This window comes from Etheostoma cragini, chromosome 18 (genome assembly GCF_013103735.1).
Source record: "Etheostoma cragini isolate CJK2018 chromosome 18, CSU_Ecrag_1.0, whole genome shotgun sequence".
NCBI lineage: Eukaryota > Metazoa > Chordata > Actinopteri > Perciformes > Percidae > Etheostoma > Etheostoma cragini.
In genome coordinates this window covers 123,597-126,340 of record NC_048424.1, presented here as the reverse complement: position 1 = coordinate 126,340, position 2,744 = coordinate 123,597, and the positions used below count along the sequence as shown (strand labels likewise).

The window sequence follows — 2,744 nt, the reverse complement described above, 5'->3', positions numbered from 1 at the left end:
TCTTACAGGGAGGTGTGTTCAGGTGCATTCTGGGCGTGCTGGTCTTACAGGGAGGTGCGTTCAGGTGCATTCTGGGTGGCTATTGACGACTAAAACTACTTCTGAACTTCATGTTCCACCAAAACAACTTTGTTCTTGAGACCATTTAGCAGCGGCACCGTGGCTCCGTCCGGCGCTTAGCCCCGCCCACAATGATCTCAAGTGGTTTAAAGAAATGCCGCTAAACCAGGGCCCGTTTCTCTCTCAGTCTGGACTGGCCTGGGGGGTCTGGCAAAGCGAGACTAAAACGAGCCCCACCTCAATCTCTCCAGCAGCAACATGGATCAGTATTTTGAGACTGTGGTCTGAAGGATCTGCTCATGTGAGCTAGCCCTGTTTGTTTCTAACTTCCATCTCACACAATCCCTCCGTCATCTATCCACCGATGTGTTTCCAGCCCTAATTGTTCCACAATAAGCAAAGTAAAGCCGTTTAATGAATTAGTCATAATGTGCTCTCTCTAATTTGATGAGTCCCCGAATGCGTGAAGGTCCTCGGATTGGATCACAGCTGCTGTCACATCTGGGGAGGTTTGGCAGCTGCACAATCCAATATGGAGGACGGAGGAAATGCTCTGACGGCATTCATTAAAATGTCAGCCGCCGTCATGTGGGTGGGCTGTTGTGTGTGTGTGTGTGTGTGTGTGTGTGTGTGTGTGTGTGTGTGTGTGTGTGTGGGTGCGTGTGTGTGTGTGTGCGTGTGTGTGTGTGTGTGTGTACACACAGTCATTTCTTCCCGGCCTTGTTGTGAGATGTTCTATTAAAGCACATCAAAAGTCGATGTCCTCTCTCCTTGTTAGCGCTTATCTCCCTCGCTGCCCGTCCCCCTCTCTTCACCTCCATCGCTCTTATTCCTCTCCTCCGCCATTCCCTTATCTGTCCTGCTCCTCCTCTTCCTCCTCCTCCTCCTCCTCTTCCTCTTCGTGGCGAACCCTTTCCTGCCGTCTCAGTGCATCTTTGATGCAGGTCGTGTTGGCGAGCGTTGGGAGGAATAATAAGAGACGCTTCCAGTTCCAGCAAAGCGAGACAGATTCAGGACTTTTAAGACACTTTGACAGCCGCCCGTCGTTGAAGACGGCTCCACCCCTGGAAGGCGGTGCTGGCCCGGGCGGACGGAGAACCCTATAAAGGCTCAGGGAGCAGGGCAGGTCGTGCTTAGGGAACGTTTGAGTGTTTGTTGTGTGAGACGAAGGCGAGACGCTTCCTGGGACAGACTGTTGGAGAAGACTTGCTGCTCAAATGCATGTTTTGTCTTATTTGGTCCGTGTAGATTTAACAGTTTTTGGCTCCAGCTTTCTTTAGACCAGTGGTTCTTAACCTTGTTGGAGGTACTGACCCACTACCAGTTTCATATGTGCATTCACCGAACCCTTCTCAATTGGAAAAATAAACAAAACACAGGTATATATATTTTACTGGTACGATGCTGTGAGGATGGGTTTGTTGATGGGTACAGAGCCGAGAACAGGCAGAGGAGCCTTTTCATCGAATCTGGCTCTCTTCCCCTTGGATTCAGCGAGCGTTGGGTTCTTGTGTTGTCCATCTCCATGCAGCTTAAGGAACGGTTCTCTTAGTTCTGCCGGTGCTAGACTAGAATTGCTCAACCTGGCATTAGAAAACATGCAGTTAGGACGCTGACTCCCATCACGTTCCGTTATACACGTGAATCCATATTGGACATATTCGTCCGACCACTTTCTTTTGTTGCTCGACATTGTTAGTGTGAAGGGATTACAATATTAAGAAAGAAATCACACGACGTACCATCCCGACAGTCGCAATTCGACTACTGAGCGCGCCAAATTCCCTGCAGCCCAGATAGGCCAAGCGATGTTGCGTAACCACCTGCAGCCAATGATGGCCAAGCGGGCCAATGCTAACAATGGTTGGTCCCATCTACGGCACTTTCTATAGGATGTTGTTCTGTGCACACACACACACACACACACACACACACACCTACCTAAGGACGTGTGGGATAAGCTTAATTAAGAACGTAGTCTGTAAACCAGGAGAATGTAATTGTCATGATGGGAGTTTGGCAGTGAACCTCCACATGCAGCTTTCTCCCGCTAATGCTGACACACACACACACACACACACACACACACAGCCCTGTGTCCCGGAGGGGTCTGTTTAATACATTCAGTATCGCCGCCATAAGCTCTTCTCGCTCCATAACTCTGTCAGCGGGGATTTACAGCTCATTGGCTCTCATTATGAAAATGTGATATTGCACTTGAAGCCCCCCCCCGGCCTGGCTGGTCCTGGCCTATGGACTTCTGCAGTGTCATGGTTTAGAGATGGGGGGGTGGGGGGGAATCCAGCCGGCCCCAGAGGGCCACACACTGTTTATTCTTATTTTATTAGGGAAGGTTCCCCTCTCCCTCTTCTTTAGGCTGTTTATGAGGATAGCGCCATGTAGTGGTATGAGGACAGGGTCTGGAGGGTCTGGAGGGTCTGGCGGGTCTGGAGGGCCTGGAGGGTCTGGAGATATAGACTCGGGACCTAATGGATCCCCATGTCTGCACCAGCCCACTTCAGCCTGGTCATGCACTCTAAGAAAAACAACAGGAAAAGTCAAAAAGGACCGGCAGCTGATCACCAGGACGTTCTCTCTGTCTGTCTCTCTTGGTGTGTGTGTGTGTGTGTGTGTGTGTGTGTGTGTGTGTGTGTGTGTGTGTGTGTGTGTGTGTGTGTGTGTGT

At 50.4% G+C, this 2,744-nt stretch overlaps 1 protein-coding gene across 1 annotated transcript in view; it reads right to left on the bottom strand.

Moving 5' to 3' along the window:
- Positions 1–910: 910 nt before the first annotated feature.
- The window catches only part of LOC117961813 (exostosin-1-like), a 6,431-nt gene continuing 4,597 nt past the window's right edge, over positions 911–2,744 (bottom strand). The window contains exons 3-4 of the mRNA XM_034900749.1: positions 1,455–1,643; positions 911–1,160 (exon numbers count right to left, since the gene is read on the bottom strand). Of these exons, the coding sequence (XP_034756640.1) occupies positions 911–1,160; positions 1,455–1,643 (439 nt within the window). The remainder of the gene's footprint in view (positions 1,161–1,454; positions 1,644–2,744) is intronic.